The 27924-nt window shown below is 46.4% G+C and overlaps 2 protein-coding genes across 4 annotated transcripts; one reads left to right on the top strand and one right to left on the bottom strand.

The window, feature by feature from the left end:
• Nucleotides 1-14: 14 nt before the first annotated feature.
• On the top strand, nt 15-6897 carry COMTD1 (catechol-O-methyltransferase domain containing 1). Of its 2 annotated transcripts, XM_010350464.3 has the most exons (8): nt 15-196; nt 321-448; nt 693-798; nt 887-1005; nt 1073-1127; nt 1313-1446; nt 4919-5033; nt 6096-6897. In XM_010350464.3, the coding sequence occupies exons 1-8, from the start codon at nt 103-105 to the stop codon at nt 6203-6205; spliced, it is 861 nt and encodes a 286-aa protein (XP_010348766.1). In that variant the 5' UTR covers nt 15-102; the 3' UTR covers nt 6206-6897. The 2 variants fall into 2 exon arrangements, with proteins under 2 accessions (XP_010348766.1, XP_003939822.1); XM_003939773.4 differs by lacking the exons at nt 4919-5033; nt 6096-6897 and adding an exon at nt 1666-1920 and having other exon boundaries at nt 20-196.
• VDAC2 (voltage dependent anion channel 2) lies at nt 4455-27924 on the bottom strand. 2 transcript variants are annotated; one of them, XM_039477982.2, is made up of 10 exons: nt 27777-27922; nt 27527-27581; nt 26396-26464; nt 24567-24616; nt 19151-19303; nt 19003-19055; nt 17383-17610; nt 15611-15761; nt 6893-6950; nt 4455-4840 (listed from the first exon to the last, which is right to left on the bottom strand). In XM_039477982.2, exons 2-10 carry the CDS (start codon nt 27555-27557, stop codon nt 4749-4751), a joined length of 885 nt encoding a protein of 294 aa, XP_039333916.1. In that variant the 5' UTR covers nt 27558-27581; nt 27777-27922; the 3' UTR covers nt 4455-4748. The 2 variants fall into 2 exon arrangements, with proteins under 2 accessions (XP_039333916.1, XP_074238545.1); XM_074382444.1 differs by lacking the exon at nt 24567-24616 and having other exon boundaries at nt 27777-27924.

Below are 27924 nucleotides of genomic sequence, written 5' to 3'. Positions count from 1 at the left end.
GTGCCCCCCCCCCGACAAGGCGGAGCCCAGCGGGTCCGCGAGTCCGAGACCTGTCCCAGGAGCTCCAGCGCACGTGACCTACCGCCACCTCCTGCTCGCGCCATGACCCAGCCAGTGCCCCGGCTCTCCGTGCCCGCCGCGCTGGCCCTGGGCTCAGCCGCGCTGGGCGCCGCCTTCGCCACCGGCCTCTTCCTAGGTGAGCAGGACCGGGACCCCGCGGGCGAGCGAGTGGGCGGGCTCAGAGGAGGGCGCAGCGCCGCTCAGGTTAACTCCTGCGGCCGCGGAGCCCCGGGACCTGACCCAGCACCCTCTCCCTGAAGGGAGGCGGTGGCCCTCATGGCGAGGCCTGCGAGAGCTGCGTCTGCTTCCCCCCGAGGACAGTCCCCTGTGGCAGTATCTGCTGAGCCGCTCCATGCGGGAGCACCCGGCGCTACGAAGCCTGAGGCTGGTCAGTAGGGCTCGGGGCGGGAACGGGCGTCCACCTCGGGCCCGGGGGGTCCCACGTGGCTGTGTGACCTTGGGCTGGGCCCTGGCCCTCTCTGGGCTTCCGGCTTCCCCGGGCTGGGTGCGGTGGGCGTTCCCGGAGGGCCCTTCCCCCAGACCACGCCCAGAACGGCTCCCTTGGGGGCTTGGGACCCCAGGACGGGGGTGGGTGACCGACAGGGCTGGTACCGCCCTCTCCCTTCACGCAGCTGACCCTGGAGCAGCCGCAGGGGGATTCCATGATAACCTGCGAGCAGGCCCAGCTCCTGGCCAACCTGGCGCGGCTCATCCAGGCTAAGAAGGCGCTGGATCTGGGTAGGGGCACGCGGCCGGGATCCCGGAGGGCCTCGGCTGCCGGGCTGACCCCCACTCTGGACTGAACCCGTCTGTGTCCCCGTCCCAGGCACCTTCACGGGCTACTCCGCCCTGGCGCTGGCCCTGGCGCTGCCCGCAGATGGGCGCGTGGTGACCTGCGAGGTGGATGCGCAGCCCCCGGAGCTGGGGCGGCCCCTGTGGAGGCAGGTGAGCGCCCGCGCCGAGCCCCGCAGCCCCAGGCGAGGGCGCAACGGCTGACCCGCTCCCTCCGCAGGCCGAGGCGGAGCACAAGATTGATCTCCGGCTGAAGCCCGCCCTGGAGACCCTGGGTGAGCACCGACGTGGAAAGGGCTTTGTGGCCATGCAAACGGGGCCGGTGGGCCCAGCTGTGACCGGGCCTGCCGGGCGGGTTAAGGGCAGGACCGGCGGTCACAGCGCCCAGGCCGGCCTGGGAGGGGGATTAGGGCCGCCGGGGGCAAAGACTCAGCCCCACCTGCCCTCCCTCTCCCGCAAGACGAGCTGCTGGCGGCGGGCGAGGCCGGCACCTTCGACGTGGCGGTGGTGGACGCGGACAAGGAGAACTGCGCCGCCTACTACGAGCGCTGCCTGCAGCTGCTGCGGCCAGGAGGCATCCTCGCGGTCCTCAGAGTAAGGGATCCACGGCGGGGGAGGAGAAAGCTGTCCCTCTCGGGCCGGGTCCCCGTCTTTTCCCCTAACTCCTTCTATACCCCAAAGCCCCACCCAGTCCAATAGCGTAGGCTCCACCCACTGCGGGGCTCTGGTCCCCTCCCGCCAGGGCACCTCCCTCTGAAGCCCGCCTCCCTCGGCCCGACTGGCCCCGCCCTCTTGAAACCCCGCCCCCCGCAGGTCCTGTGGCACGGAAAGGTGTTGCAACCTCCGAAGGGGGACCTGGCCGCCGAGTGTGTGCGGAACCTAAACGAACGCATCCGGCGGGACGTCAGGGTCTACATCAGTCTCCTGCCCCTGGGTGATGGCCTCACCTTGGCTTTCAAGATCTAGGGCTGGCCCCTAGTGAGTGGGCTTGAGGAAGGGTTACCTGGGAACCCCAGGAATCGATCGAGTTTTAAATTCGACAATAAAGTGGGGCTTGGGACCTCCTGAGCCTCCGTGTGTGACGCTGGATGGGGAAAGGAGGGAAGGCCCAGCACAGGCAGCTCCCTTCAGCGAAAGGGGCCTTGAGGTTCTTTCCCTCCCTGGCGCCAGGTCTGGTCTTACTGCGGGAACCTCCAGCTGGCAGGAGGCAGGTTATAAAGTTTTAATTGGCCTGGCCATGTGTAATGGCCAGAGACCTCAGCTCCTCGGGCTTGTCTCCCTCCTACATCTCTCCCTCAGGACAGACGAAACTCTCTGGTTCCGTGCAGCTGGGACTGGTGGGGGCCCTGTCTGGGAACTGATAACAGGAAAGAGGATTGAAGGGGACCACGGGTGTCACTTGTGTGCTTTTGTAGGTGATGCTGGTTCTGCTGGCGGCTTGCTCATGTCTTCACAGCAGAGTCGGCTCCCTAGCCTCACCTCTTCAATGAAGGCCCTGGTCAGGGGACGTCACCTCTGAGAGCTAGGCCAGTTGGCCTGGACCCGAAGACCTCAGGGTTGACTTATTTATCCTGCCCTCTCCTTGAAATTCTGAAGGAAAGTGAGGGGGATCACTGGCCAGGGAGGTATAAAGTAGACTGGCCCATAGATAACGGCAGTTACCACACTCCAGATGAAGAGAACTTCAGGCTTTCCTGAACCTCTGCCTATGAGGGAAGGTGAAGGAACCAGGCCTTGTGGAGCACCTTCAACCCAGGTCCTCTGCTTCTCATTTAAATTTCCCCAACCCCACAGATCTTATCTCCACTGACAGATGAAGGTCAAGTTCTTTCCACTGATACTGCCTCAGGCAGAAATGCCATTAGCCTAGCATTCAAGCAGCCTTTGCCACTACCTGGTAAGCCCCAGTGGTGGAAGGTGCCCCTGGAGACTCCTGGAAGCAGGGCTAAAAGAGCCCCACAAGCTCACAGCTCCTGGGACATACTTTGCATTTTGGACAATACGGGACCCTGGCCGAAACCTACCCTTTTCCAACTCATAAAAGCATATTAGGATGCACGAGTGAAGAGGCTGAATTTAAGCAGAACCTTGACAAACAGCTCACTCACTTGTGCCACACCTCAGTCCAAATTACTGTAGCCACTGCCCAAAACCACCCATTAGCTAAGAGGCAGCAGTCCAAATAACTAGGATTTCTCTTTGGGGGACCACCAGCAGTGGTTCTGCAGACCAGCAGGGATTAGTTACCTGTGGGTCTACTTCACACAAGAGTTGCTTTCAGGCATAGCCTGCATGGACGTCTTTTCATGTTTCTTTTACTTTGCAATAGGTCCTGACTGAAGGCTGGCTCAGATTCTAACCTTGTCGCTTGAGTCTTATGTGTCTGAAGGCCTTTCAGAGAACCTGAGATTTCAGAGATTCATTCACATGTGCCATTCAAACCAGTCCCCTAGGAAAAACATAGTGGGACCAGAGGGGTCTTAGTGCCAACTCTCTTGTGTGGAGAGCTTGCTTGAGCTCTGATCTCTCACCAGCTTCTTATCAACCTGGAATTTTGTAGCATGTATGCTTTCTCGGGTGATGAGTTCCATTTTACCTTTTTTTAAGTAGACAGTTTCTCCATGTTGGTCGGGCTGGTCTTGAACTCCCGACCTGAGGTGATTCACCTGCCTCAGCCTCCCAAAGTGCTGGAATTACAGGCGTGAGCCACCGCACCTGGCCAAAAGCAAGTTTATTAAGAAATTAAAGGAATAAAAGAATAGCTACTCAATGGGCAGAGTAACCTCTTATCTGTTTATCACTCAGGCTCCATCATTCTTCAGGTCTATTATTACAGAACAAATCTCCTCTCCAACCCTTAATCATACCCGTCAAATTACCTCCTCCTAACAGAAAACTTGCTCTTTCCTACTTTTCCAGCTAGAACCACCTATTAATTTCTAATTGCCCAGATGAAGGCCCATGCCACACAGCCTAAAGGGGTTGCCTCTGGTCTCCTACCTATACCCACCTTTCAGTCAGTGTCTGCCTGGAAGGAAATGAGTAATGACCTCACAGTCCCTCAGGTTACCCTCACTGTCCACCTTACTCCTTTACACCTAACACCATCTCAGCAAACAAGGGCCTAGTTTCCTAGAAGTACCTCACAGAGGTACAGTGTGCATGTGTAACTTCACATTCTCTTCATTTTCATTCCAAAGATACAGTGAGATTCTGCACAAACTTACAAACTGAAGAGTGTCAAAGCATGTATCCTCTTATTGTAGTCTTAAAAAGCTCATGGAATTATTCTAGGGACACAGAAGATCCTGTGGCACAGATTTAGGTAAAGAGCAAAATGCTTACTGAAAAAATTAAGTACTGGCTAGCTACCAGGGAGATTTGACCGTAGCTGGCAAACGTGGAACTCTGCAAATACTTGGAGCCATTAATTATGTATACGTTTTATTCATAATTTGTTCATGTTCTGGGATACCAAAGTAATTCTAATAATGGCTGAACTTAAATGTTAACCTCATCTTAAAATACCCACTGATCCAGCTCATTCAATGGTAATAGTGAATGCTTTCTAAAGGAACATAAAAAACACATGCACACAATCGCACAGTTTTCATAAAGGTCTATTTCATTATTGGTGGGTAGCACATTTAACAGTTAAATACATTTAAATAATGTATAGGTGACTGCAGAACTGCAGCATTGGTAACTAGATAACCAATTCAACTAGAAACCAGCTAACAAGGAACTGTCTAAATATTTGAAATACAGCTCTTGTTGAGATCATCCTTTGTTTTGATCATCATCTTGGGGGAAAAAAAGCCTGCTGCTGGTCACAATGGAAATATATTAAGGCCAAATCTTGTCATATCCATTCCCAAACGTTTCTTTCAGCTGGATTAAGCCTCCAACTCCAGGGCAAGCCCAAGCTTGTGGCCTCCAGCATTAATGCTCTTCCCGTCTACCAAAGCAGACAGTGTAAGCTTCACACCTGTTAAGAAAAAAAAACAAAAAATAAAACAAACGTGATGTGCCTGGCACTTCACTCAGTCTGAGCCTTCTTTCACAGTCATCCCAGAGCCTGCCTGTCACTTCCTCAGCCTGTCAGCTGGCCTACCAGTGCTGGCCACCAGAGGGCGCTTGGAAATATCTGAGACACCGGAAGAACTGGGTTACCCTTCTAGGTAAGGAACCAAGTCACAGAGAATAGAAATGTTAATAACCAGAAGTTAAAAGTGTTCTAGAAAATACAAGGCTGGGCGCGGTGGCACACGCCTATAATCCCAGTACTTTGGGAGGCAGTGGCAGGTGGATCACAAGGTCAAAAGATCGAGACCATCCTGGCCAACATAGTGAAACCCCCGTCTCCACTAAAAATACAAAAATAAACTAGGCGTGGTGGTGAGTGCCTGTAATTCCAGCTACTCCGCAGGCTGAGGTGGGAAAATCACTTGAACCCAGGAGGTGGAGACTGCAGTGAGCCAAGATCACACCACTGCACTCCAGTTTGTCGACAGAGCAAGATTCCGCCTCAAAAAAAAAAAAAAGTTGAATTACTATCCAGATGAAAAGAGACTAGAGACATAATCGTAATTAGATGCTAGAAAAGAAAACCTACAATAAAGACACATTTGGGGATGGGGGGAAATCTGAATATATATTTGTATTATTACATTAATGTTAGTGTTCTTAGATGTGACAGTGGTATTGTGCTTATAAAGAAAAATGTCTTACTCTTAGGATACACATGGTAGGGCTGCCATGTCTGTATGTTTGCAAAACATACATTTCTTTAAAAATGTTTTTTGTGTTTTTTTTTGTTTTTGGGTTGTTTTTTTTTTTAACGTTTCTTTAAAAACGTATGTGAAAGGGAGTTTCAGGCTGTGCACTTTGGGAGGCCCAGGTGGGTAGATCACCTGAGGTCAGGAATTCGAGACCAACCTGACCAACATGTTGAAAACCCATCGCTACTAAAAATATTAAAAATTAGCCGGGCGTGTTGTCGCATGCCTGTAATCCCAGCTGCTCAGGAGGCTGAGACAGGAGAATCGCTTGAACCCGGGAGGCAGAGGTTGTGGTGAGCCAAGATTGTGCCATTGCACTCCAGCTTGGGCAACAAAGCAAAACTCTGTCTCCAAAAAAAAAAAAAAGTTTCAGAGACATAAATGTAGTACCTGTTAATAACTGGTCAACGTGGAAAAAATGCATATGATGTTCATTGTACCATTTTTCCAAATTTTCTTTAGGTTTCAAAATCGCCAAAATAAACTCTGGGGAGGAAATTCCCTATTTGGAGGGGAAAAAAGTCTCCAGTACTTTAACAAGACTCCAAGATGAGTCGTGTGCAGCACAGTGAAGTTGGAAAAGTGCTGCAAAGCGATGATTGAACTTTGATCAACAAAAAAATTACTGCCGGGCGCGGTGGCTCAAGCCTGTAATCCCAGCACTTTGGGAGGCCGAGGTGGGTGGATCACGAGGTCGAGAGATCGAGACCATCCTGGTCAACATGGTGAAACCCCGTCTCTACTAAAGGTGCAAAAAATTAGCTGGGCATGGTGGCGCGTGCCTGTAATCCCAGCTACTCAGGAGGCTGAGGCAGGAGAATTGCCTGAACCCAGGAGGCGGAGGTTGCGGTGAGCAGAGATCGCGCCATTGCACTCCAGCCTGGGTAACAAGAGCGAAACTCTGTCTCAAAAAAAAAAAAAAAATACTACAAAATATTTCAGGTACAAGTGAGGAAATGGAATAGGAAGTTGATATTAAAAAATATGGAATCACTGCTTTCTTAGATGTGATAGTATTACGGTTATGTAGAAAAGGAGAGAAAGTCCTAATTCTAAAGAGAAGACTCATGACCAAATGGCCTAGCAAAAAAAGGAAAGGAAAAAGAAATAAAAAGTTGTGGCAAAAGGTAAACATGTATTTATTGTACTCTTCTTTCAACTCTTCTGCGTGCTTGCTTGAACAGTATGAAAAATAAGAGGAATGAAAACTAAATGTTTAAATACTATCAAAACAATCCTACTTTATCAAGAATACTTACCAGGCCTCAGAGTCTGAGTATAGCCTACTCCAATTAAGCTAGAGTTGTTGACTTTTGCCTAAAATAAAATTCAAAAACAACTATAAGAAAAATATTTCAATAGAGACAAAGCCCCTACATGTTTCCCCATCATGTAGTCATGAAGTGTTCAGTTTTATTCATGTGAGACAATAAAATTCAACATTATGTATCAAGTCAAACAGAAACCAGATACTACTACTTATCCATTCAGCTCAAAACTCAAATTGTCAGTAGGACACAACAATACTCTTCATAGACCTTGGAATGTATCCAAAGACCCCAAACTGTATAGCACAAGACCTTAAGCAGTCTCATAAAAATCCTTGTTGATTCTGGTCTAACAAAACCAGACCAAAATGTGGTACCAATCAGGCTCACTAGAGGTGACATACACCAGCCCTAGCGCAGGCTGTACAGTTTAAATTCATGACTTAGTTACAAACATTACTACTTTTAGGGCTCTTCCTAAAGAATCAAAACCATCAATGTTTTTTTAAAAATCCCCAAACAGGCCAGGCATAGTGGCTCACACCTGTAATCCAAACACTTTGGAGGCCAAGGCAGGTGGATCACCTGAGGTCCGGAGTTCAAGATCAGCCTGACCAACATGGTGAAACCCTGTCTTTAAAAAATAAATAAATAAGCCGGGCGCGGTGGCTCAAGCCTGTAATCCCAGCACTTTGGGAGGCCGAGGCGGGTGGATCACAAGGTCAAGAGATCGAGACCATCCTGGTCAACATGGTGAAACCCCGTCTCTACTAAAAGTGCAAAAAATTAGCTGGGCATGGTGGCACGTGCCTGTAATCCCAGCTACTCAGGAGGCTGAGGCAGGAGAATTGCCTGAACCCAGGAGGCGGAGGTTGCGGTGAGCCGAGATCGCGCCATTGCACTCCAGCCTGGGTAACGAGCGAAACTCCGTCTCAAAAAAAATAAATAAATAAAATAAATAAATAAATAAATAAATAAATAAAAATACATCCCCAAACAACAAGTAATTCCTCTGTAGAATCAAACAATCTTTTATCCTCACATTCTCACACCTGTCATTAATGCCGATGCCACCGAGTTCTGGCTGTATGTAACCACTGGGCTTGGGAGAAGGTCCCAGTGACGCATCATGTACCAATCCAGGCCCCTGCCTTCCCTGCACAATCCTAACATTTTAGGACTTACAGACTTCAAGGCCTGGAAGGAACCCTGAAGAGTAAGATATAATGAGTAGCTTCCTTTTACCTAAATTTTCTACTACCACTAACATTATTAAGCCACATCAGAGGCCTATCAATATAAATGTGGACAACTGCCCTCATTTCCAGGGCCTAGGTTGCCTAGACATGCAACTTTGCTTAGTTTTCAGCATTCTGAGGGCTATAGTTTAAAGGTAACAGCCTATGTAAGCAAAACAGATCTGCAAATGATTTGTTATCTATATTCTTATAATGTGTAACATGCAAAAAGCCCAATCCAGAGAGGGAAATGATGTTAACTATACAGACACAAGCCACATCCACAACACTTGTATTTGCTTGGCATTAGAGCCAAATATTCATGAGCTACCAATGACCAGCTAAAGAAAAAAATAGGCCCGGAGCAGTGGCTGACACCAGCAATCCCAGAACTTTGGGAGGCCAAGGTCGGGAGGATTGCTTGAGCCCAGAAGTTCAACAGCCTGGGCAACATAGTGAGACCCCTGTCTGTCTGTACAAAATTTTTCTAGTCTGGCATGTTGGTGCACACCAACTATCAGGGAATGGGGGTGAGATGGAAGCATCTCTTGAGCCCAGGTGGTTAAGGGTGCAGTTACAGCACAGGCAACAAAGCTAAAAAAAATAAAAATAAAGAAAAAAATACCTCGCTAATGGCTATCTTGTGCCCGAGAAATAAGAGCCTCAGAAACCTGGATATAAATTCCTATTATTTAACAGGAGTTAAACCATGAAACTGTGATAAGGAGTAAAAATAAATGAAATCAGTTTCTCCCTCTATACTCTCACAAGACCTAGGGGGAATTTCCCACACATCAAGCAAGCAATCAGTTCTGCAACAGACTCCAGCTAGATGTTCTCTAATTCAATTCCAATACTACCTACCTGGAGAGAGCATCACATTCCACAAGTTCAAGGCTCAGTTTCATAAAACTGCCCCACCCTCATTTTCAGTGCCAACCTCAAGCTCCACGTTGTTTTGCCTCTGCTTTCTTACAGACTAGTTATAAATCAGGGTTCCCAAAAACCCCTTGGATTCAATTCATTTGCTAGAGTGGCACACAGAATTGGAAATATATTTACCAGTTATATAGAAAACTTTAAAGGACATAAATGAACAGCCAGATAAAAAAGATATTTATATATCTTTTCCTTTATAGATGAGGTCTAGCAGGAGTTTCTATCCCTGTGGAGCTGGGGTGCCCCACCCTCCAAGGACATGAATGTATTACTTTCTGAAGGCCCCCTGAACTCAGTCCTTTGGGCTTTTATGAAGACTTCTTTACAAAGGCACAATTAATCAAATCCTTGGCTGTTGGCTCAACCTTTAGCTACTATGCCCACTCCAGGCAGGTTTGTTCCTGTAGTCAGTCATCTAGGGACTAGCCAAAATTCACCTCATTAATGTAAGCTCAGATGTGGTTGAAAAGGGCCAGTTAAAAATAACAAAAGAGCCCAGGGCACAGTGGCTCACACCTGTAATTCCAGCACTTTGGGAGGCCAAGGAAGGTAAATCACTTGAGGTCAGGGGTTGGAGACCAGCCTGGCCAACATGGTAAAACCTCATTTCTACTAAAAATACAAAAATTAGCGGGGTGTGGTGGCAGGTACCTGTAATCCCAGATACTAGGTAGGCAGAGGAACCAGAATTACTTGAACCCAGGAGGCAGAGGTTGCAGTGAGCTGAGATCGCGCCACTGCACTCCATCCAGCCTGGGTTGAGAGTGAGACGCCATCTCAAAAAAAAAAAAAAAAAGACGATGACAGAAAAAGACTGTCTTTCACTTTTATGCTCTGGCGCTGTTTCAGGAATCAAGGACAAATGGCCAAATATCTTAACAAAAAGATACTCTTATTGCTCTATTCACATGGGAAATACAAGAAGCTGTGAGCCAGGAACTGGACAAAAACCAAAATATATAAACCATAATGGCCGGGCACGGTGGCTCAAGCCTGTAATCCCAGCACTTTGGGAGGCCGAGGCGGGTGGATCCCAAGGTCAAGAGATCGAGACCATCCTGGTCAACATGGTGAAACCCCGTCTCTACTAAAAATACAAAAAATTAGCTGGGCATGGTAGTGCGTGCCTGTAATCCCAGCTACTCAGGAGGCTGAGGCAGAAGAATTGCCTGAACCTAGGAGGCGGAGGTTGCGGTGAGCTGAGATCGTGCCATTGCACTCCAGCCTGGGTAACAAGAGCGAAACTCTGTCTCAAAAAAAAAAAAAATATATATATATATATATATATATATATATATATATGTGTGTGTGTGTGTGTATGTATGTATATAAACATAGTATCAACAAGAATCCCTTACAGCTAAAAGATCTATATAGCTGTCAAGATTGTTTACACTTGTTGCATTTATATGACAGATATATTAGGAGTACAAACACAAATATGCCTATCATCTGGAGAAGCCACTGTGGGGGAGGGATAGGTTTAAAGAAACAACTAGGCCAGGCACGGTGGCTCATGCCTGTAATCCCAGCACTTTGGGAGGCTAAGGCGGGCAGATCACTTGAGGTCCGAAGTTTGAGATTAGCCTGGCCAACATGGCAAAACCCCATCGCTACTAAAAATACAAAAATTAGCCGGGCATGGTGGAGGGCACCTATAATCCCAGCTACTAAGGAGGCTGAGGCACAAGAATGGCTTGAACCCAGGAGCTGAAGGTTGCAGTGGGCTGAGACTGTGCCACTGCACTCCGGCCTGAATGACATCTCAAAAAAAAAATTAAAAAAAAGTAACAACTAATTTGTCCTAGGAAGAAGAAAAAAAAAATAGCTCAGTATGAGGAATGTGAGGTATGCAAAATTTACCAGGCCCAGAGACATGAGGATGAGACTTTAGTTACAGGACACACCCCCATACCCAGGGACAATTGTTTAAAAACACTTCCTTCTTTTTCTTCCTTGTAGTTTCCAGGCTAGCTCGCAAATACCTACAGTGTTACCGCAAGCTGTACAATGTGACCCTCACCAATTATCTTCATGTTCCTGTTATCTGTGATACAAGGAACAATGTACAGCCAATCACTAATCAATGTTATTTCTGTAAACCAAAGAGAATTCCTGCCAAACAACTTTGTATCAGCCCACATCCTGTCCCTGATTTTTGGCCTTTAAAAACATGTTTGTAACAAAGGCCAAGTGGAGCTCAAATCCAGGGTTCCTTGGATCTGAGCCTGCTGGGCAGCTGTCCTCATCTTGGCACAGGTAAGGTCTTTAAAATCATACTTTGTGCCTCAGTTTCTTCCTTTAGATTGACAGATGCCATTACAAACATATTTATCTTCTTGTACCAGCTTTTTCCCCACTTGATATACTGTTATTTATTTGTACCTTGTGCAAAACTATTAAGCACAGAGATCAGCTGATAGTGAGCTCCAGTTCCTCAGGCCAGTCACTTTCCACAGGTATTATATCTAGGAGGTGTCAACTTAATTTCACAATACATATGATCATCAATTACAGTATTATCGTAAGACTTATTTACACAAGAGAGTTTAATCTTGCCAACAGTATTAACACCATATGGCAGTAGGAGCATGGTACAAATCAGTTTTATTAAAGATCAGTTAATAATTTAAAGGTATTTGCTTTGCCTTCCCAATAGAAAGCTACCCTTCCCCATTTGTCCACCTTTATCTTGATTAATAAGCCTGAATACTGTCCCAGGAAATTTCTGTTCACATTTCTCAATGTAATCTCTGCCCTCTTTTTAAATTTCTCCAAACTGGACAATATACAGCAAATACAGGTTTTAGGGGTATTTTTTCCCTTGCAGTGTGGCTTTGAAGCTGGTGGCCAAAGCTCAAAAAGAATGAAATCTGAGCCTGGCCTAGCATCAAGGTACAATCTAGCACTCTTTCACTTTGATTTTAGCTATTACAAATAACAATAATCAAGGGATTGTATATTTTATTTCGTATTGTTTGCATTTCCTCATGCACCCAGTGAGCCAACTCCCTGAGAGTTGAATCTATCTCTGAATTCCAGTGGTAATCTTTACTAAGTACCTGAGAATAGCACAGTTGTGGTTCCATAGCAGGGATGACCACCTGACCATCTAAGAGTCTAAAGTTCCTCATTCCCCATTCATTTATCCTTTTTCTTCCTAAACCATCCTTTGATGAGCCACTCTAGCTAGAGCCATTCTTAGTAAATCCTAAACCTGACATCGATTCTGACGATACAGAAATAAACCAACTCAATTTCTACTACTATTCTGTCACAACACAAAATGCTTCTGTGACCACATGTGTGAGGGCTTTCCCCACACACCAAGCAAGTAGTAATTCCTGCAGCAGACACTGGCTAGATGTCCTCTAATTCAATGCAATTCTACCTGGAGACATCAGATGCCCCAGGTTAAGGGCCTGGTCCGACAAGACTGCCCTCCTTTTCCCATTTCATATGCCAAATGCAAGCCCCAGCTTGTTTTAACTCTGCTTCTGGGCCGGGCGCGGTGGCTCAAGCCTGTAATCCCAGCACTTTGGGAGGCCGAGGCGGGTGGATCATGAGGTCGAGAGATCGAGACCATCCTGGTCAACATGGTGAAACCCCGTCTCTACTAAAAATACAAAAAAATTAGCTGGGCATGGTGGCTCGTGCCTGTAATCCCAGCTACTCAGGAGGCTGAGGCAGGAGAATTGCCTGAACCCCGGAGGCGGAGGTTGCGGTGAGCAGAGATCGCGCCATTGCACTCCAGCCTGGGTAACAAGAGTAAAACTCCGTCTCAAAAAAAAAAAAAAAAAAAAAAGGCCGGGCGCGGTGGCTCAAGCCTGTAATCCCAGCACTTTGGGAGGCCGAGGCGGGTGGATCACGAGGTCGAGAGATCGAGACCATCCTGGTCAACATGGTGAAACCCCGTCTCTACTAAAAATACTAAAAATTAGCTGGGCACGGTGGCGTGTGCCTGTAATCCCAGCTACTCAGGAAGCTGAGGCAGGAGAATTGCCTGAACCCAGGAGGCGGAGGTTGCGGTGAGCCGAGATCGCGCCATTGCACTCCAGCCTGGGCAACAAGAGCGAAACTCCGTCTCAAAAAAAACTCTGCTTCTGACCTGGCAGCTCTAAATAGAGGTTCCCACAAGCCCCTCCTTAGGTTCAATTAATTTCCTAAAGCAGGTCACAGAACTCGAGAAACACTTTATTTACATTTACCAGTTTTAATAAAGGATATTACAAAGAATACAGATTAAAAGATGTATAGTGCAAAGCACAGGAAGGGACACGGAACTTCAATACCCTCTCCAGGCATACCACCTTGCAGTAACCTCAGCTACCCAGAAGCTCACTGACCTCTCCTTGTGGGTTTTCATAAGGCTTCATTATACAGGCATGACATTAAACCACTAGCCATTGATGGGCCAGACACAGTAGCTCAAGCCTGTAATTACAGCATTTGGGAGGCCAAGGAGGGTAGATCACCTGAGGTCAGGAGTTTGAGACGAGCCTGGCCAACATAGTGAAACGCCCTCTCTACTAAGGATACAAAAATTAGCTGGCGGTGGTGGTGAGTGCTTGTAGTCCCAGCTACTCAGGAGGCTGAGGCAGGAGAATCGCTTGAAACTGGGAGGCAGAGATTGTGGTGAGCCAAGATGGTAACATTGCACTCCATCCAAAAAGAGCAAAACTCTGTCTCAAAAAAAAAGATGCCACAGACATCGGAGAACATCAATGCAGGTAACAGAATAGTATGCTGTATGAATTCTGAGGTTTTTATTGCTGTAGTGCAGTTAGAAACAGAGAAGGGGGGCCGGGCATAGTGGCTCACAAGGTAAGGAGATCAAGTCCATCCTGGCCAACATGGTAAAACACTGTCTCTACTAAAAATACAAATATTAATCAGGCGTGGTGGCATGTGGCTGCAGTCCCACACTCAGGAGGCTGAGGCAGGAGAAACGCGTGAACTGGGGAGGCAGAGGTTGTAGTGAGCTGAGATGGCGCCATTATACTCCAGCCTGGGCGACAGAGCAAGACTCCATCTCAAAACAAAAACAAAAACAAAGAAATGGAGAAGGGGGCCAGGCATGGTGGCTCACACCTGTAATACCAGCACTTCAAGGTTAGGAGTTTCAGACCAGTTTGACCAACAAGGTGAACTCCCATCTTTACTAAGAAATTAAAAAAAAAAAAAAATTAGCCCGGAATGGTGGCAGGCACCTGTAATTTCAACTACTCGGGAAGCTGAGGCAAAAGAATTGCTTGAACCCAAGAGGTGGAGGTTGCAGTGAGCCAAGATGGCACTACTGCACTCCAGCCTGGGTGTCAGAGTGAGAGACTCCAAAAAAAAAAAGACAAAGGGATGATTACAATACTAGCCAGGGACAGTGGCTCATGCCTGTAATCCCAATAAACTACGGGATGACAGCTTCAGCCTAGCCTGGCAACATATGGAGATCCTATCTCTACAAAAAAACATCAAAAAATTAGTTGGGAATAGTAGGAGGCTGAAGTAGGAGGACTGCTTGAACCCAGGATGTCAAGGCTGCAGAGTCGTGACTGTGCTACTGCACTCTAGCCTGGGCAAGAGACAGGCTGCTTCAAAAGAGATTAAAGCGGCCAGGCGCGGTGGCTCAAGCCTGTAATCCCAGCACTTTGGGAGGCCGAGGCGGGTGGATCACGAGGTCGAGAGATCAAGACCATCCTGGTCAACATGGTGAAACCCCGTCTCTACTAAAAATACAAAATACTAGCCGGGCGCGGTGGCTCAAGCCTGTAATCCCAGCACTTTGGGAGGCCGAGGCGGGTGGATCACGAGGTCAAGAGATCGAGACCATCCTGGTCAACATGGTGAAACCCCGTCTCTACTAAAAATACTAAAAATTAGCTGGGCATGGTGGCGTGTGCCTGTAATCCCAGCTACTCAGGAGGCTGAGGCAGGAGAATTGCCTGAACCCAGGAGGCGGAGGTTGCGGTGAGCCGAGATCGCGCCATTGTACTCCAGCCTGGGCAACAAGAGCGAAACTCCGTCTCAAAAAAAAAAAAAAAAAAAAAAAATACAAAAAACTAGCTGGGCGTGGTGGTGCGTGCCTGTAATCCCAGCTACTCAGGAGGCTGAGGCAGGAGAATTGCCTGAACCCAGGAGGCGGAGGTTGCGGTGAGCCGAGATCGCGCCATTGCACTCCAGCCTGGGTAACAAGAGCGAAACTCCGTCTCAAAAAAAAAAAAAAAAGAGATTAAAGCACTATTATTTCTGACATGACAAGAACCACACAGGGACCAAAACACCAGCTACACTATGGCTCAAGGTTATTATGAACACTCACTCAGCAGCTTTTGAGGTTAAACAAACTCCAGTGGCCTGGCCTGGAAATAAAACCTCTAACACTGTCTCCATAGAAAAAGCAGCATTTCAAATTCTAAAGCCAATCTGTTAACTGAGGACTGTGTGAAATCAGTTCAAATTTTCAACACAACTCAATATACTCGAAGACTCATTCCCACAACCAAAACCCCCATTCTAAGTCCACAGAAGTACTCACAGAAATGGAAGCAGTAGGATCCAACTGATATTTAGCTGCAATGCCAAAACGAGTGCAGTTGGTACCTGATGTCCAAGCAAGGTTTACTGAAGTGTCAAGATCTTCACATACTTTCTGATAAATTGATCCTCCAAATTCTGTCCCATCATTGCTATAAGACATTTTAAATTAGTAGTTCTAGAATAGACAATGTAATAATGTCTAAGGCAAAGCCTTGTACCATTAAATTTAAATAAAAACCACAGCTCGAAAATAAAGAAAAAGAAAAAACAACACAGGTCAAGTGGGTTTTTTCCCAATCCACACCCATACAGGGATTAGTAAAATGAACCACAGAACAGCCATCTAGTGGAATTATCACACTGTATTTAACATGGAAGAGTTTCTCAAACAGCCTTTCGGTTATGTATTTCATATATAAGTACATATACGTACACATATAAAAAGGTGAACCACCACAACATTAACGAAGATTATACATCTAGCTGGCAGGATTATGAGAAATTCAGATCTTCTTCTTTGTGCTTCTGTTATTTACCAATGGATTTTTACAATGGGAAAAAACATTTTAAGTACTTTCCATATACCTATCTAGTTGGGGCTAGGTAAAACCACCAGGCGGGATGCAGTGGCTCCCGCATATAATCCCAACACCTTGGAAGGCTGAGGCAGGAGGATTACTTAAGGCCAGGAGTTTGAGATTTTGTAGAGACCCTGTCTCTACAAAAACAATTTTTTTTTTAAACTAACAACAGCCAGGCACGGTGGCTCACACCTGTAACCCCAGAACTTTGGGTGGTCAGATCAGGAGGTCAGGAGTTCGAGACCAGCCTGGTGGGCATGGTGGTGTGTGCCTGTAGTCCCAGCTACTTGGGAGGCTGAGGCAGGAAAACTGCTTGAACCTGGGAGGTGGAGATTGCAGTGAGCTGAGATCGCACCACTGCACTCCAGCCTAAGAGACAGAGCAAGATTCCGTCTTTCAAAAACAGAAACAAAAAACAACAACAAAACACCATACATTTTAGATAATCCTATCAAGTCAGCACCCCACACATCATAATAATTAAGTAAAATGAAAGCACTAGTTTTTTTTTCATCTACAACACATTTATTTGTATAATCCAGAAATTAGCAGGACCAAAACTGTAGCCATGCCGAGACATTTACTGGCAGCTTTTCCTTCTACCCAAAGGACAAAGTACTTGAGACACTGCCTGTGTGCCTAAAGAGGCATCACACAAGGAAAGCCCCGCCCCCTACTTCCTTCATCTGAGCAAAGAAACCTATTTCCATGCACAGTGCTTAGTGGCTGGGACTCTCCAAAGCAGGGGAAATTCAGATTTAACCTAATGTATGTAGGTCTGCGTCATGATGGTGAACTGAAAGCAGCTAAACGATTTAGCTGGTTTCAACTGATGGTGAATTGAAATCATGATTTAGCTGGTTTCCCTGCAACATTCCTCTCAGGAGCCCACACCTGTCACACCTCATGCCCCAAAGGGATCAGGTGCTCTGGGATGTCTGCCAATACCTAATGCCTCTTATAAAAATACAAAGCACATTAAACCCCATATAAAATGAACGTTTATTCTCTCAGCACCGAAAGTCAGACAAACATTCTGAAGGAGCACCTTAGAAATGACCAAGAATGATTTTGTTTTTAGATGTTAAGAGAGATCCTTTGGGGTGCACCCAGATCAGTAAGAGATGACAGAAAACAAAATCATCCTCTGAGGGCCTACATCACAATATCCTATGAAAGAAATACTTACACATTAGTGTGTAGCTGGAAGTCCCCAGTCCTGTAGCCCACTGCAAAGTTATTCCTTGTCAGCTTTGATTTGGCACTGTCAAAGGTCATCTGGTACCCAGCAAGCCAGCCTTCATAACCAAAGACAGCTGAACCATGGATTGCAGGTCCAGCAAAATCAAAGTCAACATCACAACCAAGGTTTATACACTCCCTCTTGTAAGAGGACTTGATTTTACCACTTTTCTTTCTGGAAAAAGAACAAACTGATGTCACTGGAAAAAATTTACACACACTTCTGCACAGAGAGCACAAAGCAGACTTAAATGAACTGCAGTATGACCAGGGGATAAAAAGCAGCAATACGGTAACAGGGAGTAAAAACTGAGCTCAATGAACTAAAATCAAGGACACATGAGGCAACCGGATAGCCATCATCTAGGAAGACTGCATTGCAGTACTTGCAGTCAGTCACAAAAGCCCGTTAGAAACACATTAATTGCCCAAGTTAGTAAAACAATGGAGAGACAAATATTTGAAGGCAAGGCAATGATAGCAACCATCGTATTCTAAAAGCAGATACAGGCCAGCAGTGTATCGGTGCCTCCCGCCTATAATCTCAGCACTTTGGAAGGCTGAAGTGGGCAGACCACCTCAGGTCAGGAGTTCAAGACCAGCCTGGCCAACATAGTGAAACCCCGTCTCTACCAAAAATTAAAAAAAAAAAAAAAAAATTAGCCAGGCGTGGTAGCCCACACCTGTAATCCCAGCTATTCATGAGGCTGAGACAGAAGAAAGGAGAACCACCTGAACCCGGAAGGCAGAGGTTGCAGTAAGCCAAGATTGTGCAACTGCACTCCAGCCTGGGCAAGAGTGAGACTTCCTCTCAAACAAACAAACAAACAATAAATAAATAAAGGCCGGGCGCGGTGGCTCAACCCCGTAATCCCAGCACTTTGGGAGGCCGAGGCGGGTGGATCACGAGGTCAAGAGATCGAGACCATCCTGGTCAACATGGTGAAACCCCGTCTCTACTAAAAATACAAAAAAATTAGCTAGGCATGGTGGTGCGTGCCTGTAATCCCAGCTACTGAGGAGGCTGCAAGAGAATTGCCTGAACCCAGGAGGCGGAGGTTGCGGTGAGCCGAGATCGCGCCATTGCACTCCAGCCTGGGTAACAAGAGCAAAACTCTGTCCCAAAAAATAAATAAAAAGCCGAGTACAGTGGCTCATACCCATAATCCCTGCACTTTGGGAGGTCCAGGTGGGCGAATCACCTGAGGTCAGGAGTTCCACACCAGCCTGGCCAACATGGTGAAACCCCGTCTCTCCTAAATATACAAAAATTAGCTGGGTATGGTGACGAGTGCCTGCTGTCCCAGCTATTCAGGGAGGCTGAGGCAGAAGAATCTCTTGATCCTGGGAGGCAGAGGCTGCAGTAAGCCAAGATCGTGCCACTGCACTCCAGCCCGAGTGACATAACAAGACTCCATCTCAAATAAATAAATAAATAAAAACAGATACAGAGATTTCGCCACCACAAGGTAGCTTAATAAGCTATAAAGCAGTAAATGTACACCTTTTCTAAATATACAAAAGAAATGCTTTTAAATGTAATGCAGATAAAAATGGCTATGCTTACCCTGTGTTTGGTGAGAAGGTAGTATCAAATGTCAGTTTCAAACCTTGACAAATCTATTTTGAAAGAAAAGTAATTTGTTTTCTGCATTTGTTATTTTTTGAAATACAAAAATAAAAATTAACACTAAAACACATTTTCAAAATGTTACCTGGTCTTCAATTGCGATTTCTGTTCCCAGAGTGTTATCAGTGTTCCATTTTTCTGTGAAAGTCAGACCATACTCACACCACTTATATTTGGTCTCCAAGGTCCCAGTAACTTTACCAGTGTCTGTATTAGATGAGCCAGACGTTGAGAATTCCTAACAAGACAATCAATAACTTCATGAACATTCTCATAAGCCTAGATTTCATCACTGCCTAACTCACACACACACAAAAAACCCAGTGAAACATTTGGTAAATTCACGAATCCTTTTTCTAGCTTTCTGAAAACTTATATTCCTACTCTCTAAGCACATACAAGAGTGACAAGCCTTTGAGCAACTGACTGCCACTTTACATACAGCTGACATTTCCAATCAATCACAAGTTAACCTGTAACTAATTCTCAAGTGAGCAAACTGTACATCTTTTTTTTTTTCTTTGAGATGGAGTCTCGCTCTGTTGCCAGGCTGGAATGCAGTGGTGCAATCTTGGCTCACTGCAGTCTCTTACTCCTTGGTTCAAGCCATTCTCCTGCCTCAGCCTCCAGAGTAGCTGGGATTATAGGCATGCACGACCACACCCAGCTAATTTTTGTATTTTTAGTAGAGACAGGATTTCACCATGTTGGCCAGATGGTCTCGAACCCCTTACCTCAGGTGATCCACCCACTTCAGCTTCCCAAAGTTCTGGGATTACAGTCATGAGCCACTGTGCCCAGCCAACTCTACATCTTTTTTTTCTTTTGAGACCACATCTCACTCTGTCACCCAGAATAGAATACAGCGGTGCAATCTCAGCTCACTGCAACCTCTGCCTACCAGGTGCAAGGGATTCTTCTACCTCAGCCTCCCAAGTAGCTGAGATTACAGGTGCCCACCACCAAGCCCAGCTAATTTTTGTATTTTTAGTAGAGACGGAGTTTCACCATGTCAGCCAGGCTGGTCTCAAACTCCTGACCTCAGGAGATCCACCCACCTTGGCCTCCAAAAGTGCTGGGATTACAGGTGTGAGCCACCATCCTCGGCCATCTGTTTTGGAGACAGGGTCTCGCTCTGTCGCCCAGGCTGGAGTACAGCGCCACAGTCAAAGCTCACTGCAGCCTCAAACTCCTGGGCCCAAGTGATCCTGCTGAGATGTCAGCCTCCCAGGTAGCCGGGACTTCAGGTGCCCACCATCAAGCCCAGCTAATTTTTAATTTTTTTTGTAGACATAGGGTCTCGCTTTGTTGCCCAGGTTAGTCTCAGAACTCCTGGGCTCAAGTGACCCTCCTGCCTCAGCCTCCCCAAGTGCTAGGATTACAGGAATAAGCCACTGTAACTTAACTTTTTTGGGTTTGTTTCTGCATCTATAATTACAAAGCCTACCTATGGATGATTAAACTGAATTGACACTAAAAGCTTTGTACATTTTCACATGCTCTACACAAATGGAAAGCATTATTAAAACAATATATGGAACAGGTTCTTCTAGCAGATGTTCGAATGAGTAATGTGTGAATAGCTATTTTTAATCCTGAATGACATTAATGACTCTTGGGGCCCCATCCACTGCCATCCATCAGTCCGCAGATCAAGAGCAAGCCTACATAACACATGCCAAGGAAGACTCAAGAAATAAAGCCAACACCACCCTGTGGGACCAGCGTTGGGCCACATTACAGCTCATCCCTTTACTCCTCCACCAGACATTTTGGTTTCTACATTCTGGGGTGGCCTCAGTAGCTCTGCAGTTCAAGTAAGAAAACAGAGCCAAGTATTAATGAAACTTATTAGGACTAGGTTCATACTACAGGATCAATACCATGGTTTTTCAATTATATGTATTAAATGTGAATAAAAACATGCTATCTTTAATCCAGCTCCTACACATCCTTCATGCTCTTAAACTTACTCCCATACAACTCTTCCTAACCTTTTATTTGTTTTCTTTTTTTTTTTTTTTGAGATGGAGTTTAGCTCTTGTTACCCAGGCTGGAGTGCAATGGCGCAATCTTGGCTCACTGCAACCTCCGCCTCCTGGGTTCAAGCAATTTTCCTGCCTCAGCCTCCTGAGTAGCTGGGATTACAGGCACGCGCCACCATGTCCAGCTAATTTTTTGTATTTTTAGTAGAGATGGGGTTTCACCATGTCGACCAGGATGGTCTCGACCTCATGATCCACCCGCCTCGGCCTCCCAAAGTGCTGGGATTACAGGCTTGAGCCACCGCGCCCGGCCTCTTCCTAACCTTTTAAACAATAATCTATTCCTTTCCAACAAAGATTTGGTTTATCAAACAATCTAGTATTTGATGTAATTATCTCAGTCTTCTCAGTTTGTCTCTCCAACTAGAAAGTAAGCTTTTTAAACACAAGGATTGAGTCTTTTTTTTTTTTTTTTTTGAGACGGAGTTTCGCTCTTGTTACCCAGGCTGGAGTGCAATGGCGCAATCTCGGCTCACCGCAACCTCCGCCTCCTGGGTTCAGGCAATTCTCCTGCCTCAGCCTCCTGAGTAGCTGGGATTACAGGCACGCACCACCATGCCCACCTAATTTTTTTGTATTTTTAGTAGAGACGGGGTTTCACCATGTTGACCAGGATGGTCTCGATCTCTTGACCTCGTGATCCACCCGCTTCGGCCTCCCAAAGTGCTGGGATTACAAACTTGAGCCACCGCGCCCGGCCGGATTGAGTCTTTTTTAGAAAGCCTTTTGTGCTTAAACAAATACAACTAGGGCCCTCAATAGACTAACAATGGGAACAATAAAAAACACACGAAATCACTGCTCTGTAACCTGTTAACTTGGCCAAATAAGTCATCCAATCATAACTAAACACCTAGGCTTCCTTTCAGAGCAAAGAAACCAAGTGACAGATATGATCAATATAAAAACCCCAGAAATCCAACAGGTCTAGGCTTTTAAGCAACCATAGGCCAAGCACTGTGGCTCAAGCCTGAAATCCCAGCACTTCAGGATCGCCTGAGGTGAGGAGTTTGAGACCAGACTGGCCAACATGGTGAAACACTGTTTCTACTAAAAATACAAAAATTAGCCAGGCATGGTGGCATGCACCTGCAATCCCAGTTACTTGGGAGGCTGAGCCAGGATAATCACTTCAACCTGGGAGGTGGAGGTTGCAGTGAGCTGAGATCACTCCACTGCACTCCAGCCTGGGTGACAGAGAAAGACAGCATCGCATGGAAAAAACAGAAACTACAACATTAGTTTGAATAAACACCAGTTATATGCACTACATCAAAAATATGTGAAAATATATATACATATATCAAAATAATCTATAGTATTCTCACATGCACACACTCATACCCACTCCCAAAACAATCTCAAAACAAAAATTTTTAGAGTAAAAAAAAATTGCACAAAGTTAAATTTTACTAGCTGGACTGGACGTGGTGCCTCACATCTATAATTCCAGCACTTTGGGAGGCCAAGGAGGGTGGATCACCTGGGCAACATGGCAAAACGTCATCTCTAAAAAAACTACCAAAAATAGCTGGACATGATGGATAAGGCCTGTACCCCCAGCTGCTTGGGAGGCTGAAGTGGGAAGACTGCTTGAACCCAGGGGTCAAGGCTGCAGTAAGATTATGCCACTGCATTCACTCCACTTCAGCCTGGGCAACAGAGCAAGACCCTGTATCAAAAATTGTATTTTACAGGCCGGGCGCGGTGGCTCAAGCCTGTAATCCCAGCACTTTGGGAGGCCGAGGCGAGTGGATCACGAGGTCAAGAGATCGAGACCATCCTGGTCAACATGGTGAAACCCCGTCTCTACTAAAAATACAAAAAACTAGCTGGGCGTGGTGGCGCATGCCTGTAATCCCAGCTACTCAGGAGGCTGAGGCAGGAGAATTGCCTGAGCCCAGGAGGCGGAGGTTGCGGTGAGCCGAGATCGCGCCATTGTACTCCAGCCTGGGTAACAAGAGCGAAAACTCCGTCTCAAAAAAAAAAAAAAAAAAAATTGTATTTTACTCTAGACCCCTTGTAAGAGTTCATTGAGCTATCAAGACATTCAAATACCAAAATATTAACCTCTTAATTAAACAATATTCTTGGCTGGGCACAGTGGCTCACACCTGTAATCCCAGCACTTTGTGAGGGTGAGGTGGGTGGATCACCTGAGGTCAGGAGTTCAAGACCAGCCTAGCCAACATGGTGAAACTCCCAGCTCTACTAGAAATACAAAAATCAGTCAGGCATGGTGGCAGGCACCTACAATCAAACCTAGTAGGAGGCTGAGGCAGGAGAATCACATGAACTCTGGAGGTGGAGGTTGTAGTGAGCCAAGATCACACTACTGTACTCCAGCCTGGGTGACAGAGCAAAACTCAATCTGAAGAAAAGAAAAAAAAAATTCAGATCAGGACTCCCTAAACTCACAAAATACATGTGGAAATCTTCTCCAGGGAGAACTGCTAGAAAATGGACATTACATAAATGATCAGTACATTCAATTTGAGTTACTGATTTTTTTTTTTTTTGAGACAGAGTTTTTTGCTCTTGTTACCCAGGCTGGAGTGCAATGGCGCGATCTCGGCTCACCGCAACCTCCGCCTCCTGGGTTCAGGCAATTCTCCTGCCTCAGCCTCCTGAGTAGCTGGGATTACAGGCACGCGCCACCATGCCCAGCTAACTTTTTGTATTTTTAGTAGAGACGGGGTTTCACCATGTTGACCAGGATGGTCTCGATCTCTTGACCTCGTGATCCACCCGCCTCGGCCTCCCAAAGTGCTGGGATTACAGGCTTGAGCCACCGCGCCCGGCGAGTTACTGATATTTTTATGCCCATAACTGACAAGCATTGACAAAGAGTTACAAAAAAAGTGTAATAGGTTCTTTGCCTTCAAATGTGTAATCTCACTGAGTAAAAAGTGTCACCTGTCCTGTCTTTCCCAAGTTCCTTGTGCATACATAATATGACAAAAGACCACATGAAAATCAGAAATCACATCCAAAGCCAAAATAAATCAGGTTACATGAAATCCTTCCTTTCTTTTGGAGAATGGAGTCTCACTTTATCACCCAGGCTGGAGAGCAATGGCGAGATCTCAGCTTACTGCAACCTCCACCTCCTGCATTCAACCAATTCTCCTGTCTCAGCCTCCCAAGTAGCTGGGATTACAGGCATGCACCACCACACCCGGCTAATTTTTGTATTTTCAGTAGAGACAGGTTTTCACCATCTTGGCCACGCTAGTCTCGAACTCTTGACTGACCTCAGGTGATCCACCCACCTCAGCCTCCCAAGTGCTGGGATTACAGGCGTGAGCCACCACACCTGGCCACAAATCTCTTAAAACAAAGTTAACTTCTACCACTTCTTTAAAACAAAACAGGTAGATATCTTTCAGTTATGACTATTTTACAAATTGAAAAATCATAAAGGTTCAACAGAACTTATTTCATAGTAACACTCACCACGCCACTGCAAGACTTTGTTTTCACATCCAGTTTCACCAACCCAAAACCTTCAACAAGTAGAGAGCAAAAGATAACAAAATGATTCTTTTGTATGAAAGATGCATAGCAACTGTTGACTATACATTAAAAAAAAAATTCCACATATTCAGGGGTGGATAAAAATGTGTTAATATACAGCCAGGTGTGGTGACTCACGCCTATGATCCCAGCACTTTGGGAGGCCACAGCCGGAGGATCACCTGAGGTCAGGAGTTCGAGACCAGCCTGGCCAACACGGTGAAACATCGTCTCTACTAAAAATAAAAAAAGTTAGCCAGGCGTGGTTGCATGTGCCTGTAATCCCAGTTACCTGGGAGGATGAGGCAGGAGAATCATTGGAACCCAGGAGGTGGAGGCTGCAGTGAGCCGAGATCCCACCACTGCACCTCAGCCTGTGAAAGAGTGAGACTCTGTCTCAAAAAACAAAAACAAAAAAACTTTGTATGATATTTAGGACATTTATGCCAATGGAGTATCTCCAACAATCTAAAGGTGGGGAAGGGTGTGGAACAATCTTTAAGAAAACTCAAATTCACCTGAAAAAGCTCGCAACTCTGGAAAATATTAGGACTCACCACAAAAGCGAAACAGTAATATGTCACAACTCTAGTCAACCAAGACCTAAGCTGTAATTGAAAAAAATTAAAGCACAAGCCGCTTTTTTTTTTTTTTTCTGAGACAGAATTTCGCTCTTGTTACCCAGGTTGGAGTGCAATGGCGCGATCTCAGCTCACCGCAACCTCTGCCTCCTGGGTTCAGGCAATTCTCCTGCCTCAGCCTCCTGAGTAGCTGGGATTACAGGCACGCGCCACCATGCCCAGCTAACTTTTTGTATTTTTAGTAGAGACGGGGTTTCACCTTGTTGACCAGGATGGTCTCGATCTCTTGACCTCGTGATCCACCTGCCTCGGCCTCCCAAAGTGCTGGGATTACAGGCTTGAGCCACCGCGCCTAGCCCCGCTTTTTCTTTTTTTTTTTGAGACGGAGTTTCACTCTTGTTATCCAGGCTGGAGTGCAATGGCGCGATCTCGGCTCACCGCAACCTCCGTCTCCTGGGTTCAAGCAATTCTCCTGCCTCAGCCTCCCCAGTAGCTGGGACTACAGGTGTGCACCACCATGCCCGGCTAATTTTTGTATTTTTAGTAGAGATGGGGTTTCACCATGTTGACCAAGACGGTCTCGATCTCTTGACCTCGTGATTCACCCGCCTCAGCCTCCCAAAGTGCTGGGATTACAAGCTTGAGCCACCGCGCCAGGCCCGCTTTTTCTTAAAAGTTAAAATTCTCTAACCATAGTTTTAAAAAACTTGGGGAAATTGGGGAAGGGGGCTCTGGACTGTAAAAGAACTCCTTCACAGAAGTTTAAGTATCTTAAGCATCTAACGGAATAATTAATACAAGGCTGGGCACATCGGCTCATGCCTGTAATGTAATCCCAGCAGGCTTTGAGAAGCCACTGTGTAATGGCTTACATAGTGAGACCCCACCTCTACAAAAAATTTTAAAAATTAGCCAGGTGTGGCAGAGCATGCCTGTAGTCCCAGCTACGTGGGACTTGGGAAGCTGAAGTAAGACGATCACTTGGGCCCAGGCTGCAGTTAGTTATGATGATGCCACTCATCCAGCCTGGGCAACAGTGGGAGATCCTGTCTCAAAAAAATAAATAAGTAAGTCCAAATTTAAAGCAGCAAGATACTAATAATTTGCAACGATTCATCTGATTTCCCTAAGAAACCCAAACATAAATTTTCACTCTTATCTAAAACGTTTTAAAAATAAAGTTCTTACCAAATCCTTTGTTGAAAATATCTCTGGCAGCTTTGCCAAGGTCAGCATATGATGGAGGAATACACATAGCTGGTAGAAAAAAAAATTCAGTGTTAATGTCTCTATTCTCCCATCTTCTAACCAAGAACTAGAGTATGATCACTGCTCATCTTTAAATTCGAGCAATCTCATTTGTTGTAATTATGTTCTGTATGCAATCAGGAGCTACAATAAAACTATAACAACCCATGAAGGAAATACCACCAACAAATTATTTCTAAAATAGATAACCATGGTTATACAAACTTGGGAAATTCGTTCCAAAATAGAAAAACAGCTTATTGCTAAATTTAGAGTACCCACAGCCTCACTTCCTAGGACTGGACAGGTACAAAGAACCAAACAAGTATTTGTATATATGGATAGGAATGTATCTGCCGAAATTCACTGAGATGAGCTGATTTAAATCAATGAGACAAAATCAAAACTTAAGACTAGGCCCTTTTCCCTGATACACCCTTTAATATCTTCGCTGAGGTGAAAACCAACATCCTGGAGTGGGAAGAGAACTTAATACTCTGGGAATTTAAATACTGAAACTTGGAAAAAATGCTGCCATCTGTGTTTCACTCAAGTGTCTATATCAACTAAGTATCAAATAGCACTTCAAACTTATTAACGTAACTCTCAAGTCCTTAGCCAATGCTGTGCTGCTTAAGGGCAAGCAATCTGAGCTCGTTACTCCCCGCTCATTCATTCCACAAAGCACGTCCACGCCCTTAGAAGCACAAGTAATGACCTTGTGCTCTCAAAAGAGGGACTGCTACTTCCTCTAGAAGTGACTAATCCGATCCTCCAAAGGTGGAAACCCCAATTAATAACTTTTTACTTCTGTACGTCAAAGACATGTACAAAAACTGAAAAGTCCATGCGGCCACAGACCAACTCCTCGGGCCTTGCTCCCCTATTTGAAATCCAGCAGCCCAGCCCCTCCTCCGCAGAGGTGGTCAGACGGTGGCGCGACCACTAAAATAAGCCGAATTTCCAAGTCCTTGGAAAGACGAGGGGAAACAAACTGCCGGTTTCTGGTAGACAGGCTTCGACTCTCCGTCCACCGCCGCCCCATCCCGTAGGGATCCCCGCTCTACTTACGCCGCGCGCAAGTCTGTCCGTGGGTAGCCATGGCGAGGCCGCGGGAAGAGGGGATCTGCGGGAGGGACAAGAAGTGCGGTCAGCTGGGGTCAAAGGGCCAAAAGGAGGTCCCGCACAGAAAAGGACGAGGGACCGCGGGGCAGCGCGGCCATCTTAGGGAGCCAGGGCCGACCCGAAGTCCGGTGCAGGCCTCCCGCTTGGCCGCCGGGGCGTAGGCCCCTGGGTCCGCATGAGGCGGGCGCGGCGGTACCTGGTGGTCTCCTGAGGGGGGCCGCCGCCACCGCTCCGCTAGCTGCTGAAGCCACTCGGCACGCTGGCGGTCGAGCTGCAGCTGCAGCGGCTGGAGGGCGAAGTGAAGGAGACACCGTTCCGCCCGCCGCAACCCCGTCCTCTCCCAG

Source organism: Saimiri boliviensis, chromosome 12 (genome assembly GCF_048565385.1).
Source record: "Saimiri boliviensis isolate mSaiBol1 chromosome 12, mSaiBol1.pri, whole genome shotgun sequence".
Taxonomy (NCBI): domain Eukaryota; kingdom Metazoa; phylum Chordata; class Mammalia; order Primates; family Cebidae; genus Saimiri; species Saimiri boliviensis.
Note: the sequence above shows the minus strand (reverse complement) of the source record. Positions and strands in the feature narration are given on the sequence as shown.